The sequence below is a fragment of the Populus nigra genome, chromosome 2, assembly GCF_951802175.1.
Source record: "Populus nigra chromosome 2, ddPopNigr1.1, whole genome shotgun sequence".
NCBI lineage: Eukaryota > Viridiplantae > Streptophyta > Magnoliopsida > Malpighiales > Salicaceae > Populus > Populus nigra.
In genome coordinates this window covers 41,812,316-41,827,693 of record NC_084853.1, presented here as the reverse complement: position 1 = coordinate 41,827,693, position 15,378 = coordinate 41,812,316, and the positions used below count along the sequence as shown (strand labels likewise).

The 15,378-nt window shown below is 33.7% G+C and overlaps 2 protein-coding genes across 3 annotated transcripts; one reads left to right on the top strand and one right to left on the bottom strand.

Moving 5' to 3' along the window:
• Positions 1-1,141: 1,141 nt before the first annotated feature.
• On the bottom strand, positions 1,142-6,702 carry LOC133681891 (serine/threonine-protein kinase ATG1a). The gene is made up of 13 exons (XM_062105077.1): positions 6,185-6,702; positions 5,973-6,090; positions 5,464-5,522; positions 5,144-5,208; positions 4,433-4,526; positions 4,264-4,344; positions 4,049-4,160; positions 3,800-3,854; positions 3,425-3,654; positions 2,956-3,320; positions 1,952-2,249; positions 1,786-1,856; positions 1,142-1,696 (listed from the first exon to the last, which is right to left on the bottom strand). The coding sequence occupies exons 1-13, from the start codon at positions 6,419-6,421 to the stop codon at positions 1,460-1,462; spliced, it is 2,022 nt and encodes a 673-aa protein (XP_061961061.1). The 5' UTR covers positions 6,422-6,702; the 3' UTR covers positions 1,142-1,459.
• A 4,376-nt stretch (positions 6,703-11,078) lies between these two features.
• On the top strand, positions 11,079-14,098 carry LOC133681417 (soluble inorganic pyrophosphatase 1). 2 transcript variants are annotated; one of them, XM_062104461.1, is made up of 9 exons: positions 11,079-11,425; positions 12,254-12,389; positions 12,489-12,517; positions 12,782-12,847; positions 12,984-13,091; positions 13,215-13,280; positions 13,398-13,518; positions 13,619-13,700; positions 13,815-14,098. In XM_062104461.1, the coding sequence occupies exons 2-9, from the start codon at positions 12,254-12,256 to the stop codon at positions 13,855-13,857; spliced, it is 651 nt and encodes a 216-aa protein (XP_061960445.1). In that variant the 5' UTR covers positions 11,079-11,425; the 3' UTR covers positions 13,858-14,098. The 2 variants fall into 2 exon arrangements, with proteins under 2 accessions (XP_061960445.1, XP_061960444.1); XM_062104460.1 differs by having other exon boundaries at positions 11,083-11,489.
• Positions 14,099-15,378: the final 1,280 nt, after the last annotated feature.

The following is a 15,378-nucleotide window of genomic DNA, read 5'->3' as shown; positions in this document are numbered from 1 at the left end:
TTTAAAAAGTTCAGGCCCGCAAATTCTATACACCATTTTCTTTGATTCTCAGAATTCATCCATGGACTCATTTATTCTCTAGCTTGCTTGTATGAGTCATCTTCACATCATGGACATGCTACATCCTTTCTAGATCATTTCCTGTATATATTTTTTGTAGGTTACATGTTGAGATATATAATCACTTATTTTTTTTATTTTTTTATAATTTGAAATGCTATCATGAGCAAGATTTTTATGGGTTGACCTATTATAACATAATGACCTTTGCTATTATGGGCATACATTCATCTGAAATTTTTGCATCTACTTGTTCTATTAGTTCTTTTAACTACAGTTTATTTTATTAGGTAGAAGAAGAATAATTCAGTTTTTCATTAGAGTTATTTTTATTTTTTATTTTATTTTAACTTTTGTTTTTCTAGTTATTTTTGGTCAGTTTGACGTTAGAACATGCCTTTATACTTCTTGAGATATGTCACCTTTACTTTCATGAGTATGTTTGGGAACGCGGTTCAATGCGTGTTCTCAAAAAATTTAAATTTTTTTTGTTAAAATTTAATATGATTTGTATGTTTTGAATTGTTTTGATGTGCTGATGTCAAAAATGATTTTTAAAAAATAAAAAAACATCATTAGCATGTATTTTGGCATGAAAAATTATTTGAAAAACATCCGCAACCACACTATTAAACAAGCTCTATATAGTTTTTTTTATATATACAATTACTCTTGTAAAAAAACAAAATTTCTTCTGGCACAGGTTGGATTTGCCTTTTCCATTTAAATTGCATCATGTATCAACGATGACGGATAAAGAACTAACATTTGTCAACAGTCCATGTCCGCGGACTGTAGATGATAAACCCCACAGTTTGGGCAGGCTTCCGAATAAAACCGACGACATGGCAAGCAAGCTTGCTTCTCCCCTGGGGAGGTCAGGGGTTCGTGTCTGAGGCTTTGCGTCCAACAAGACCATTAGATGGCTGATCGAACAATCGAATAACGTATGGGTTAGGCTCGTAATTTTGCCTCCAAATACTAGCATGTTCTATTTGTCATCCTTGTTCTTGAAAGTGGGAATCTGCTATTCACCTCATCATATTAGACCTTGAATACAACTGATTTGAGGTAACAACGATGAACTTAAAACTTGAAGTAAGCAAGCACTCATATTCACAATTCTTTCCAGGAAAAAAAATATGAAGAATCTGTCTTATTTACACAACTCAAACACAGGCTATTGCTTTTCCAGGATGACGAGTCTGCTGTATGTTCTGTACATCATACATGCATCAAAGTGCTTCTTAAGTCATGTTAGCATATTACTGTGCGCATCCATTTTACAAAACATGCAAACTTAAAATTGCATGCCACATCTGACCTTAATTTCCAGGTGATGTGTTGGTGATCTGCAGCATAGGAAAGTTTCTAAAAGTAGCTGTACACGAGTTGCATTTTACTTGGTAAGAGAATCCGAGGATTGTTCAGGAAATGGCTGCAACATTGAAAAGCGAGACCTACGACACTGCAAGTTCAAAATGTAGCTTTTGATTCGCTTCCTACTAGCAGGAGTTAATGAAAATGGAGGGTTCAATGGGAGAGATGTTGCTTCTTCCATTATAAAATGTAGCAGAAGCATTGCTTTGGAATATGAGTTATCAGCACCACCCTTGTTCTCCATATACTCATCTACCTGAAGGAAGACAAGAACTGCCCAGCATTAATGTATTTGTAAAAGGAACAGGAAAATTGACGCATGCAGCACAGATGTTGGTCACTTACAGCACCACTTGTCCCAACAGCAAGTGCTTTTTGGAATATCAGCTCCATGGCATCAGGCATCTCAGCAGCAGCTACAGCATATTTGACAGATGAGGAAATTGCAAATGCAGTAACACGGGGGGAAAAAAATACATGCATAAGGACAGCACATTGATATAAGCCATACCATCCATGTCTCGGAGGCTATTTGACAACTTCTCTGCATGATCAAATGCAAGAATGAACCCTTTTTCTGCCCACTTGCAGGCTGATGAAGGCTCAATAAAATCCAATTTACCAATTGCAGGTGGAGTTAAATTTGTGCCTCCATAAACAAGGGCAGATTCATTGGCTGAACTGCTTTCATGTAATTTGCTCCCTCCAGTAGAGGCCACCCAGTGTTTGCAAATTTCGAGAGCTCTCTTCCATATAGCCAAAACAACAAGCTCAACTGAAAATGATTCTAGAAACATTCCTGCATCATACTGCAAGCAACAGTAAAACTTTACATCAAAAACAGAAAGGGACCATTTCTCCAGGAAATTAAACAGTAACTAATATACAAGATCTGTTCAAGAGCAATTGGGCATGTGCAAGTATGTTTAGCAGTGGTATTATATATGTGTATCCTTTCTACTCTTCAGCTGCTTGGTGATAGCACATGAAATTTTCTGCATACATCATTGTGGTTTAGCTCAAGAATTCATGTGAAATACTAAAAGTGGTTCTTGTAAGAAATAAGGTTTGTGATAATGATGCCTGGTGCCTTGATGATCAATGATGTAGGAAACAGGAATCATGTAAACACCTTAAGAACTCAAACATCACAACAAATAAAATACTATGAAAAACAATGAGCATATAACATCTGCCATCTGCTGCAAGCTCCTTGCTTTGGGGGAAAAAATGCCAGCTCCCTTGAGTTAGTGTTTTGAACATGCTGCTCATGAAGAACATAAGAGCAAAGCAAAAAAAAAACCTCTGTTCATGTAATTTTGCAACTGTATAGTACATCTGCCTAAACAGGCATCATCTGGATTTATAATTCATTTCGTCTTTGTGCGAACCAAAGAATATGCCTGATGAGTGATGACTCTGAATTTTAACTTCCATTACATGACCCATCCAAAATTGACGGATTAATCAACAAAAGTTAGACAAGAGCTCAGCATAACATACCTAAAAACTCACCTTTTCTTGGGCTAGTTCTGCAATTTCCTGTGCATACTGATTTAAGAATTGAAGCTTAATCGAGGGATGTAGTATGGGTAGTCGTTGTGCTTCCCTTAAGATAGTTGGCACACATGACACACTTAATGGTTCTGATCCATGAACCTCAGGATTGTTTGCACTGCCAACAGAACTATCAGTAAACTCCTTTGTTTGTGTAGCAACTGCTGTATCCTGGTTTTTCTTCTGAGGTAGGTATACGGAAGCTTTGCTGGTGGAGCTATCATGCAGGGATGTCTCAAGGTAATAAGAGAAATTTTCCATTGACGCAAAATGATGATTTACAATAACGTAATCCTTCTCTATGGACTCCATTAAATCAGCAACTGAATAGAAAAGAGACAATCATTGCTTGCCAAAAAAAAAAACACACGAGCTTAAACTGTAACATCTAAGAAAACAAACAGGATAAAATATAATAAAAACAGACCTCGAAGCTGATCCGACAAAGATTGGCTGCCGTCAGCAGATTTCCCCATCCTATCATGGACACTATTTGGCAAAGACCCATGAACACTTTCATTTCTGTCACAGACCTTTTCCAGCACTGTTAAGTTGTCATGCTCCAGTTGAGACCTTGTATCAGAAGCAGACGCATCAAACTGCCCAGCCACTGATTTCACTTGTGGAAGTGGAGAAGATTTGGCACTCACCAATAGCCTACAAAATTTTGTGCTAGTAAACATATGTAAGTAGCTTCGATATGCCAAACTGCTAATGAGCCAAAGCAGAAAGTGTCAGCATACATGAAATGCACCAATAAGAATGCATAATAAAAATGGAGGTTCAGAATTCAGAACATTACCTTGGCTCCCCAAGGAACTTGTGATTGAAGAACTCTTTGAATGTTAACCTCTCAACTGCAAATGAAAGTTTTGAAACATTTACATGAAAATTTTGTGGGTAAGTTATAGCACTGACTATGCAGTGACCCTTGTATATTTTTAACTTGGCTTGTATAGTTCCACCACTAAACCACCCGACCAACACGCAAAGGCATGCACCTAGTATGTGCACATATACAAGCACAAAAATCCACCATAGTAATCAGTACCTGGGTTTCGGCGTAAAAGGCCTCTGCATAGATCAACACAATCTGGATGCAGCTCCTCCAATGCACCTTCTGGAAACCTCAGCTCTGGAGATGTCAAAATATTCTGGAAAAGCTGTGTACAGAAATAGCAGTGAGAATTAGCCTTGAGCTGCATAATGTATGGAAAAACCTAATGTTTCTCATTATGTTTGGTTTGCATATAATTCTTTTGAAACCTGATATTGGCTATTGCCATCAAATGGTGGCTTCCCAGTTACCAGCTGGAATAAAATTGCGCCAACACTCCATAAGTCAGCCTGCATATATGAGAAATTATGTTAATGGTAATACTTGAAAATTAGCTTCGACTGCTCTCAATTTCATGTACACTCAATGTTACATCACCTTTGCATCATACTTTTTATTCTGAATAATCTCTGGAGCCATGTATAATGGTGAGCCGCATAGTGTATCAGCCAACTCTGATGATGCCAAGGACCTGGAATATTAGAAATTCAGAGAGATGACTGAGTGTAAGAGAGTATCTCATGAACATTACGTGGCAACTTAGTATTTTAGGTTTTTTCTGTTTAGATCAATAACAGAATTTTGTCACGTTTAGCTGCTGAATGAAGTTGCTTTCACAATTTTCCCAGTGAACTAGACTTTTCTACATACTAGTTATTATGTATAGTTAACAAATACATTAGCAAAGCTACTAAAAAATTATGTTTGCACAGAGGTCTGACAATAGAAACCAGCAATAGCCCTTCCATGACCACTCCCTAGACCAAGAGCTGAACATAAATCTGCACTCAGCAGCATGTGTTGTTATTGAAATGATTTAAGAGGTCTCATATGGAATTGGAACACATTATTGAAATTGTCTCTTTGAAGGACAAAAACAAAATTAGGATGTGGCTTATGAAATATATAGGGGCTAGATACACCACGATGAAACTTCGAAGGCAAGCCAGATAAATGGAAATTGGGCAGCTTCAACTTGGTTGAGTATGCTAAAAACAAATGACATTTCTATTCTTGGGGGAAATTACCAGGATTGAAAAGTAGTAGCACTTCCCGGGGAAAAAATCATAAACATCAAAGCATGCTTACCTTGCAAAGCCAAAATCACCTATCTTCAATTGCGGAGTTAAATCATTTGATGACAAAAGTAGGTTCTGCAAGTACGATTACTTCTCAGTTTAAAATCACATTAGGAAGAGAGAAGCTAAATTAGCTGCTAATAACCAGGGCAAACAAACTGGAAAGGAACATAAGAGTACTGTGTGAGTAGATGAGAAATAATACGTGCAGATGCACAGGCCCTAACAAAAAGGATGCTGTTTCCAGAATAAGATTATTCACAGCAACTGCAGCAATAAGATAATCTCACTAAATGTTGCCAGAATAGAACTACGAAAATAATCAAGTACCTGTGGTTTCAAGTCCCTATGAATAAGATGTTTTTCTTGAAGCACTTGCAACCCCACAGCTGTATCCAAAAAAAGAAAATAGAGTATGTTTGTTTAGTTCCCTCGTGAACAGCAGTAAAAGGAGGGATAAATATACTCCCAACAAATTGTTTTGTGAAAAACCTCCCAGCTTTCCGATTATGAAAAAACCTTGAATTAAATATCCTCTTTCCCCATTCAATTTATATTTATCATCCTTAAAACAAACTGCAAGCCATCTTAAACTTAAACAGACACCCAAATAGGTCACTATAATCAATATAACACTAATTAAACAGCCAGGAAAAAAAGAATTGTTACATTGGCAAGTACCCAGTTGCAGAAAACACTAAAAGCGTGAGTTGAACACCCAAAACAGTATCTTTCCATGTTCAAACGTTAAGAAATTATTTTAAAAATTCATAAAACAGAACCACCGGAAAATTTTATAAAAGCAAGATTGATAGTATAAAATTGATCGTGCACAATACCCAATTGCCTCATAAAGTGCCTTGCAACAGCCTCAGTCACTTTCCCATGGCGTTGAATATAAAAAGCAAGATCACCTCCCTCACAGTATTCCAGTACAAGAAATATCCTGTCCTCAGTCTAGAAAAAACGATATCGTTACAAAAAAAAATCAAATAACTGCAAGAACATAAGATCGTAGTAAAAAAAGGAGGGGGGGGGGGAGCATAGTTACCTCGATAGACTCAAAAAAGCGAATAATGTTGGGGTGATTTATAGTGCTAAGAATAGAAATTTCTTTAAGCAAATTCTCACTAACTTTTGGAGTAAGCAGTTTTTTGTCAATTTCTTTAACCGCAACTTGAAAACCGGAAAAACGGTGTATAGACCTCCAAACAACGGCAAAAGAACCCCGCCCGATTCTGGAGCCAAGTATATAATCACCGACCAAACGAGTCTGATTAGGTTCCATCGCAAAATAAGAAACAAGTGAAGTAAGGAAAAAAAAAAGTAGTAGTAAAAAAACTGGGTGTTGGTGTTGGTGGAGGTGTGATTAAAGAGTGACAAAATATTTATAATGTTGCTGCTGCTGCAGCAGTTTCATGTAGTTCTGTCTTGTCTTGGTGTTGCTGATCTTTATGCGTGTGGTGCGGTGTTGTGTAATGCGGGGAAAAGACGCCGTTAGCCTATAGATGGATGGAATGAATTAATGCCAGGACAGAGGGGATCGGAGAACGCAAAGGCGACTGACAAATTATGCTCCTTTTCTTCTATTATTTGTTTTATTTATTGGTTTTCGGTGTTTCTGTTTGCACTGTATAAATTCTTTTTTGGGATATATATATATAACGTGGGATTAAATTTTGGGTTCCTTTTGGTTATGGATTATAATTCCTTGTGCGTGTATACATCTTAATTTAGGTGAGCATTCCCAGTAAAATTCTTATTATTATTATTATTATTATTATTATTATTTGTTTCGGTTTGATGGCTCTTTTATTTTATATGTGATAATTACGGCTGGAAAAGAGGAACATTAATTAAGTACATGCTAATCACTTAGGTAGCTTTTCATTACATTGGTGGAATACAAGGCACAGAAACAGTGACGATACAAATGTACGTGGTGGTTAAAGATATATATAAAAATAAATTTCTTTTTTGGATCATTTTTAAGAGAATTTATATATTTTTAAAATAAAAGTTGCAAGGAGAACATGTCACCAAATACAATATTTATTTTTATTTTTATAATATATCTGTAAAAATCTTTCAATTTTTTAAAAAATATATAATAATAAAAATAATTATTATCATAGTTTTAACACTCAATTCGGAAATTAATATGAGGTAAAGCCCATGTTATTGGTCGAGAGTCAGGTCATAAGCTTGGTTGATCTAAGTCAATGTAAAAATAAAAATGATTATTATTATATTTTTAAAAGTTAACTCAGGGCTTGACTCGAGACAAGGTTCAAGTCACATGTCAAAATGATCAATCCAAAAACAAATTTAAAATATAATTGAGGCAACCTTGTTATGAAAAAAAAAGAGTCAACTAGTTTTTTACTTGTGTTTCATTCTAGGTTTTTAATCGGGTTGGGTCGAGTTAATCATTCCTCTATTTTTTTAAACTCGAACTATTACAAGCCCTGGGCTGGCCCAACTCCAAGTCATGTTGCTAGGTTAGTTCTAGTTTTATAATTGAATTTATTATAATATTATTAATTTTAATATTTAATATAAACTAAAATAAAAAAAAAATCTAATTATTTTTAAAAACATATAAGTTTTATAGTAATACATGTTAATGATAAAATAGATTTTTTTGTTTTATATTGTCCATTATAACCAAACGAAGATTAAAAAACAATTATTTTATCTTATATATCACTAACAAACACAAATATATATTCTTATTTTCTTTTTATCTTATCTCTCCTATTTTCATCTCTCATATCTTAGAATATAACAAAATATTGATGGATGACTTATGATTGTTTGAGAGTGTGATAATAATTATTTTTTAAAATATTTTTTGTTTTAAAAATATACAACAACAATAAAATTTTATTTTTAAAATCAACACATAAAAAATTTAAAAATACAATAAAATATTTTTAAAAAAAAAATAAAAAAAATCAATTCTTATACAACTCTGTTTGAACTACAGTAACAAACGGGGGCTAATATAGGCAGTTGTCGGTTTCGGGGGATGGGGAAAAAGTGATATTCGGATTTTGAGATTTGACTTGAATATTTTAAAACTTTGCCCTCGAGATGAAGATGGGCCCCCAGATAACCTATCTAATAAGCCTTAATAGACAGGAGGCATCAGCCCAAAAAAGGGGACGGGCCTTGTGTCTTGGACAATGTTGAGTCCATCAAGCTAAGAGGACAGAATCACCATCGTATACATGTTCATTTAGGACGGTTAGCGGCCACTGTACCGCGCTCCGGATCAAACTAAAACTTTTATTTTAATATAAAAAAAATCTGACGATAATAAAAAATCCAACCATGTGGATTGATTATATAAAATTTTAAGATGTTTTTTTTTATATATATATAATATTAATATATTAGACCAACCTAAATCAATATCAATTAATTATTATCTATATGCTTATAATCCAACTATCATTTTAATGACTGGAAAATCAGGGAAATAACTATTTTCCAACCTATTTTTATTTATAAAAATATTAAAGAAACATAGTCAAACCCTTTTTAAACCATCTAATAACTCTAAAAATCTAAAAATGAGTTAAAAAATCAAAATTCAACCCAAATTAAATTTTTTTTTTCAAGCTTAGATATACTATCTCATAAAAATTTGAAGACAAAAATCTTCACATCAAATTCCTATAGGTTTTTTTAATTTTTTTTTAAATTGATTTTTTTAATCATATTATTCAATTAATCAAGATTATTAAAGGTATTCATTCAAGTCAATGATGTAACTCTCAGATCCCATATTTCTTTTTCTCCTTTAAAATCATTATAAACTCCTAAATATTTTTTTAAAATATAAAAAAAATATCTAAGAGATTATAACGGTTTTATATTAAAATAAAAATTAACCCGACCAGGATATAGTAAAACATGCCACTTATCTACTATTTAACTAACTAGTAACAGCCTTAACTAGCAGTTCCACGTGTCAAATTGATGGTACCCCGCGACAAATTCTTGCTAACCACCCTAACTGTTATGTTGCTTCCAATCTGCTATTACTTCTTCTGCTTCTGCAACACATTTCTTTCCATTAAAGGCTTCTTCTGCATTCAAGGTTTATTCTTCTAGTTTCTCGTTCGTAACATCACTCTTTCCTGTTGAATGTTTATTGTCACGCTGTAAAATAGCATTGATCTTCCGTAAATTTAACATAAAATGGCAGCACAACAAGCGCGTCAAAGAGGGAGGGAGGGAGGGAGGCTTCTAGCCGATAAGAAAGCATCTCAAAATGACTGATTTTTTGAAGAGGGAATAAGGCACAGATGCGGATGTCCCCTCTTTTACACTTCCTATCAGGAAAATGCACAAAACTCAGCCTCAAATCGAGGAATAAACTAAGGCCTCGCTGAGTGACACTCACAGCCCACTAAGACCCTACTATGGACAGAAGGGGGGTTTTCACTTTTCACTCGATGAGACGTGCAGCCAGCTGGAAATGTGTTGGAGAAATTGGACCAGCAGGTAGGAAGGCAGGTCAAGACTTTCCTAGCTGTTTTTTTTTTTGAAGCCTTGAACACGAAGGAGGAATATGTTCTTAGAGCCTAACACTACATGTTGTTTGTAAATGTGATGTAAATTATATTTTGTTTTTATTTTTTATATATATTTTTAGATATTTTAATATGTTATATTAAAAATAATTTTTTTAAAATAAAAAATATTATTTTAATAAATTTTTAAGTTAAAAATATTTTGAATCACAACCGCTATCACAATTCTAAATAAGCTATATGTCGCCAATAAAAAACCAGCCGATATTTCAGGACATTCTTTTAGGTTCTCATAATCTTCATAGTAACATCAACAATAATAATAAAATAGCTAAAATCTAACCTTGATGGGTATAGCTTAAATGGTTACATTCTAGGTTTGTTTCATAAAGATTACTAGTTCGAGTCCCGCAAGCTTTAAAACCACTGAAAATTTACATGATCATTAATTTTAGAGCTCGTGAAATTAATTAAGATATATACAAACTGATCCGAATATTCATATTAATTAAAAAACTAAATTATGCTAGATGAATCTAAATCAAAATCTTGCATGTAACTATGGCCAAGGAGTTACATTATTCGATGCATGATATATGACACTTATGATTCAAAATCTCTAATATAAAGAACAGCAACCCATAATATATATAAAAGTATATATATTTTTTTAATATTTATCTATTAAATAGATAGTCTAATGATAAAAACTTATAATTAAAAATTTGTTTTTCATATGATTTCATGTTCGATTCCTGTGGCTGCTAATATTGATAGCCATTAAAAGATTACCTGGTTGTTAACTTCAGAAGTCGTGGGGTTAGTCGAGATACGTGTAAACTGATTCGAATACCCCCACATAAATTAAAAATAATATATATATATATATATATATATATATATATATATATATATATATATATATATATATATATATATATATTTGCCCTGAACGCGCAAACAATCCCTAATGAAACAAAATAAAGCGACTTAATATTTGTTAAATTCTAAAATCGGGGCCCCAAACTTTAATCCCTCTAAACTAATAAAACTGATTTTTTATTCAAAGCTAGGTATGAAATAAAATATTTATTTGACCCATTGATATCAACGAATTAAATAAGGACAAAAATATTTTTGTAAAAAAACAAAATTATCATGGAATACTCCACAGTGATTTTCTCTCCAAGTGTACAGCGATTTTCCTACAAGGTTTTTTTTTTTTTTTGTAATTTGTAATGTGTAATTTATAGTATTTTTCTTTTCTGTGAGCTCCCAGGTCTCAAATTTCAAAAGAATTTAATTGGAGATGAGTGATTGGAATCGAAAAAAAAAAAAAAAAACAGTACAAGTTCTCACCTACCGATTGCAATTGTCAATCTCCTGTGGTGGTTGGATTGGATCGACAAGGTCTTCTCCCCACCTTTTTTGTTTGTTTTTTTTTTTTTTGAAATGGCCATGGACAAGGTCAATTTTAACCAGCATCAAAATAATACCAGACGATGAGTACTTTGCGTTTCTTTATCAGTCCTTTGACATTAAAACTCATTTTTCATCGCACACGATGACAACACAAACAATCTTTTAAGGATTTTGAGCTCAAAATAGCTGTAGGAGGTTTCAAGCTACCTTCTCTCCTCTTCAGACACGACGATTTGACCAACCCTTGTTTCTCTCCCTCTTCCTTCCATAAATACCATAGAATACAACATATATCTCGCTTATATACTGCACACCCTTCTCGCAAGGTTAGGATCATTTCCCTGCCCCTACTCTCTTTTCAATATTTCTGTGCCTTCTTCATCGACCAAGGTATGTTCTTTTTTCTTCCTTCCTCACAAAGAAGGTTTCTTTTCTTTATTTTTTCATTTCCCTTTTTCTGATTCTTTGCAAATACTCACCGATCAAACTTTTTGATACTCTTTGTTTTTGTAGATATCACCGTGCATTTCATAATGTTATGTCTTTTCCTGGGTTCTTGTGCACAGGCACAAATCCCAATTCTTTTTTTCTTCTTTTCTGGGTGGGAGAAACTTCGGTTCTAACTTTTGCTTAGATACTAAGAATTTTGAGCTAAGGTCAAGATCAGATATATATTCATCTTGAGCTCCACTGAAGAGAAAAGTTGTTTAATTAAATTTGTGGTCCTGAATTCCTGAGAATGATACAATAATTGGAGATCCATTTAAATGCAAACACAAACTAATCTTCACGATAAATCACCTCCGCGCCATTGAAGTTGATGATATTGATTCATTGTATTAGGTCTTAGTAACTTGGCACTGCAAGAACTGGTTTGGATTGTCAATCTCCTGTGTGGATGTTATTGACAAGTCTTTGATGGCACTAGATCAGTGTCTAGTCATTTAGCTATTTATACCAACGAAATGTAAATGAATCCTAAATTGTATGAATAATATTGATCCATGGTCTGCATTCTCTTGGTCCCTCCTGGGCTGTATGTTTATACCATATTTAGACTTGCCTTGAATTGAGCTTTATCTAGCTGAGAATAATTTCCTGCAAGTTCAACAATCATCATCAGACATTGAAATAACTTCTTCTTCTGGTTACAGATGAGTGATGAAACGAAAACACAAGAAAATGAAGTTGTTGAAGCTAAGCGCCAAGCACCCCGTCTGAACGAGAGAATCCTTTCATCTTTGTCAAGGAGAACTGTTGCTGCACATCCTTGGCATGATCTTGAAATTGGTATTTATGCAGAAGATGATCGTATTTGATGTTTGTATTTGATTTACATTCAAGAAGAGTTGTGAAATTAATTATGCTCCCAAAAAATGTTGTCTGCAGGGCCTGGAGCTCCCCACATTTTCAATGTTGTAAGTCTTTCTTCTAACTTTATCTATCAAATAAGATTAAACTGCATAGACCCAACAAAAAAGCTGAAATAAATGACATATTTATGATCATATGAAAACTATTGCGTCAAATCATTTGTTTCTTTGCTTAAGTTTTCACTAACGTTCCTTTGCCCAAGAAACAATTGTGACTTGTAACTAGAGTGCACATTTGAGTGGTGATTTCCAAGCTCGGAGTTTTCATGGTGAAGTATTTTCTTGATTTTTTTCCCTTGAATTAAACAGGTGGTTGAGATAACAAAAGGAAGTAAGGTCAAATACGAACTGGACAAGAAGACAGGACTAATCAAGGTATGAATAATTCTGCATCCATCAAAATTGAAAAAAAATAGTCCTAGACTTTGGACTATGGAGGGAGTTCTTTACACTTTCTTTTCATATCAGTCATAGCCTTTTGTTTGTTTTTTCTGTCAAAATGAATGCTTAGGTTGATCGGATTTTATATTCCTCGGTGGTCTATCCTCACAACTATGGTTTCATCCCTCGCACATTATGCGAAGACAATGATCCCTTGGATGTTTTGGTACTCATGCAGGTGACTTGATTTCTATTTGATATTTAATTTCAAATTCAAGATTCTGCTTAATGTTTTTCCACCTAATGGTACCGTTTTTTAATTTCTCACCTTGTGATCCAATTGAATTTCTGATCTTAGTAGGAGCCTGTCCTTCCTGGCTGTTTTCTGCGAGCCAGGGCTATTGGACTTATGCCCATGATTGACCAGGTAATCTTCTGGAATTCTAAAGCTAATTGAATCACTGATACTTAAAAGTTTACGTTTCTACCATTGATAATTCTTTCCTTTATATTGCAATTAAATTACCTTGTCATTTTGATGCAGGGAGAGAAAGACGACAAGATTATTGCGGTTTGTGCTGATGATCCAGAGTACAAGCACTACACTGACATCAGGGAGCTGGCCCCTCATCGTCTTTCTGAGATCCGCCGTTTCTTTGAAGATTGTATCCTCTCTCTTGCATTAACTAGTGTTAATTTTAGCAAGTATTGTTTGATGTTTGTTTACAATGTGACGAGTACTGATTTCTTAACACGCTTGCACAGACAAGAAAAATGAGAACAAGGAGGTTGCAGTTAATGACTTTTTACCTTCAAATTCTGCTGTTGAAGCTATCCAGTACTCAATGTAAGTTTCTCTGAACAAAAAAAAGGATTTGTGCTCTGTATCTCCTTCCAATGCCAGTTATCGAATTCGATGCAGTACCATTTTTTATGAACTTTTATACATTGTTTGGTGCAGGGACCTTTATGCTGAGTACATTCTGCACACCCTGCGGCGGTAGACGCCTGACATGGCCGTGTTCCATGTTTTTCCATCGAGGGAATTCCTTTGATTGTAATAAGGGGATTATCAACCATCATTTAAGATTATGTTCAAACTTCAATTTGGACTTTATGTGATTTGAATTGTTTATGGCGCTTGTTTGTTTTAAACAATGCTGCAAGATCATTTATGTCAGTCTTGATCAAGGAGATTGGATACGATGAAGTAATCGTCAATAAAACTTTTGCTCTCCTTAGTTAGCCGAGGCTCTCCCTCGTTGCAAATAACAATCCAGTACAGAATGTTTCTGATACGGAAAGACTATGCAGCATTCTCTGCCCGAAAGAGCAATGCAAGGTCGTTTCATTTTGTGGGACTACCACCAAAATCTCAACGAATCATCGACATTCTCCACCAGGCCTTTTCTTTCATAACTGTCCTTGTCACCACCATTTGAAAATAAAAATGAGGTGTCTTCTCTTGAAAATAGACAGTTTTATCATTGTAATAACCACGACAACAACAACACTTTTGCAAAAACTGCAATATTTGTTGATGTTTCATAAAGAAGAAATAAATAAAAAAGCTCCTGAATTAGTTTAAAATATATTTTAAGTCAGGCAATCTTGAAAGAAAAGCTAAAACAACTTGCTCAAGAGGTTGATTAAGTGTAGATGTATCATTCAAACTAAGTATAAGGCTTAGTTGTTAGAGAAAACAAAACATGTAAATTGAAGTTTCCATCTTTTTTAAAAAAGAAATAGTTTTATGTGATCTTGATTTGTTAGGTCTCGATAAATTTTGTATAGATTTTAAGATTTTATATGAATATATCTTTACTAAAATTTGATTTAATATATTTATAGTCAAGTTGAAATTCTAACAATTAACTAGAGAGCGAGTTTTTCACATGTAGAGGAGACTGAGATGAGACACTTTCTTTATTATTTTTGTATTATTTTTTTAATTATTAAGATATAAGTTTTGAGGAGTTTTAGAAAAGTAAATCTAGTAAAACAATATAACTTTTAATTTTAAATCAAACAAATATTTTGAAGATTTTAAAAACCATGTTTTTCATGAGATTAAAATCTCATTGTCATCAAAAGTGGAGGCTTTAAAATAATAACTAGAAGTTGCTATTTAAAATATATAATATATTCCGATATTTCTTTCTATTTAGATTATAATTTTTAATTTAATTAGAATTAAAAAAAGGTAGTTCGGGGTTTATCTGTCGAGAGCACACCAGATAGTATGAGTTGACTGACAATGAGCAATGGATTTTAATTTATTTTTTTTCACGCGAGCAAAAATGTGGAATGCTAGAGAAAGAGAAAGGTTAGTTGCAACAGAGTAATTGAAAGACTGAAGATTCCAAGCTAGCTTTTGAAGCATGCATGGTTGACCATAATCAGAGCCAGTTTAAGCTTACGATGACACTTGAGTAATGATTAAGAACTTCAATTAATTAATTAATTATGTTTTATAAAATAAAAATTATCTCTGTTAAATATTTTTTATTTTAAAATCTCGTTTA

Coding starts and splice junctions, on each gene's coding strand:
- LOC133681417 (XM_062104461.1), top strand. CDS start 12,254: ATGAGTGATGAAACGAAAACACAAGAAAATGAAGTTGTTGAAGCTAAG. Junction 12,390..12,488: donor TTGGCATGATCTTGAAATTG/GTATTTATGCAG, acceptor TGTTGTCTGCAG/GGCCTGGAGCTCCCCACATT. Junction 12,518..12,781: donor CTCCCCACATTTTCAATGTT/GTAAGTCTTTCT, acceptor TGAATTAAACAG/GTGGTTGAGATAACAAAAGG.
- LOC133681891 (XM_062105077.1), bottom strand. CDS start 6,421: ATGGAACCTAATCAGACTCGTTTGGTCGGTGATTATATACTTGGCTCC. Junction 3,655..3,799: donor AAGTTCCTTGGGGAGCCAAG/GTAATGTTCTGA, acceptor AAAATTTTGTAG/GCTATTGGTGAGTGCCAAAT. Junction 1,697..1,785: donor CTGTTGGGACAAGTGGTGCT/GTAAGTGACCAA, acceptor GTCTTCCTTCAG/GTAGATGAGTATATGGAGAA.